At 62.0% G+C, this 321-nt stretch overlaps 1 protein-coding gene across 1 annotated transcript in view; it reads right to left on the bottom strand.

The window, feature by feature from the left end:
* Positions 1-277, bottom strand: part of LOC119593157 — a gene marked incomplete in the record, with an annotated part of 106,179 nt that extends 105,902 nt beyond the window's left edge. Inside the window, 1 exon segment of the mRNA XM_037942122.1 lies at positions 118-277. Coding sequence (XP_037798050.1) covers positions 118-129 — 12 coding nt within the window.
* Positions 278-321: the final 44 nt, after the last annotated feature.

Here is a 321-nt window from a genome sequence, read left to right as displayed (position 1 = left end):
ACCCCCGCCTCGGTCGCCTCATCTTGGAGTCGACTGCATCTCGACCTTAGTACAGCACAACACGATCGGGCACACCACCAATGGGTCGTCACGTCAACGCCTGGGCAAGCCACTCACCTCTCCAGACATCAGGGCATGACTAGGTGGGGCAGGTTAAACAGCAATGAAGGAAAATCCCTGGCGAGCCTCAGCACCGCATGGCCCCCCTCTGCCCCCGTCCGCCATAACTGTTCGACGATCAATAAGGGCCCGGGCCGCGGTGAGTGTATGTGGCTCCTGCCTACACCCTGCCACCCGTCCTGCCTCCCTCTCGCACGCACG

Source organism: Penaeus monodon, chromosome 31 (genome assembly GCF_015228065.2).
Source record: "Penaeus monodon isolate SGIC_2016 chromosome 31, NSTDA_Pmon_1, whole genome shotgun sequence".
Taxonomy (NCBI): Eukaryota; Metazoa; Arthropoda; class Malacostraca; order Decapoda; family Penaeidae; genus Penaeus; species Penaeus monodon.
This window is presented reverse-complemented; position numbering and strand designations above follow the sequence as displayed.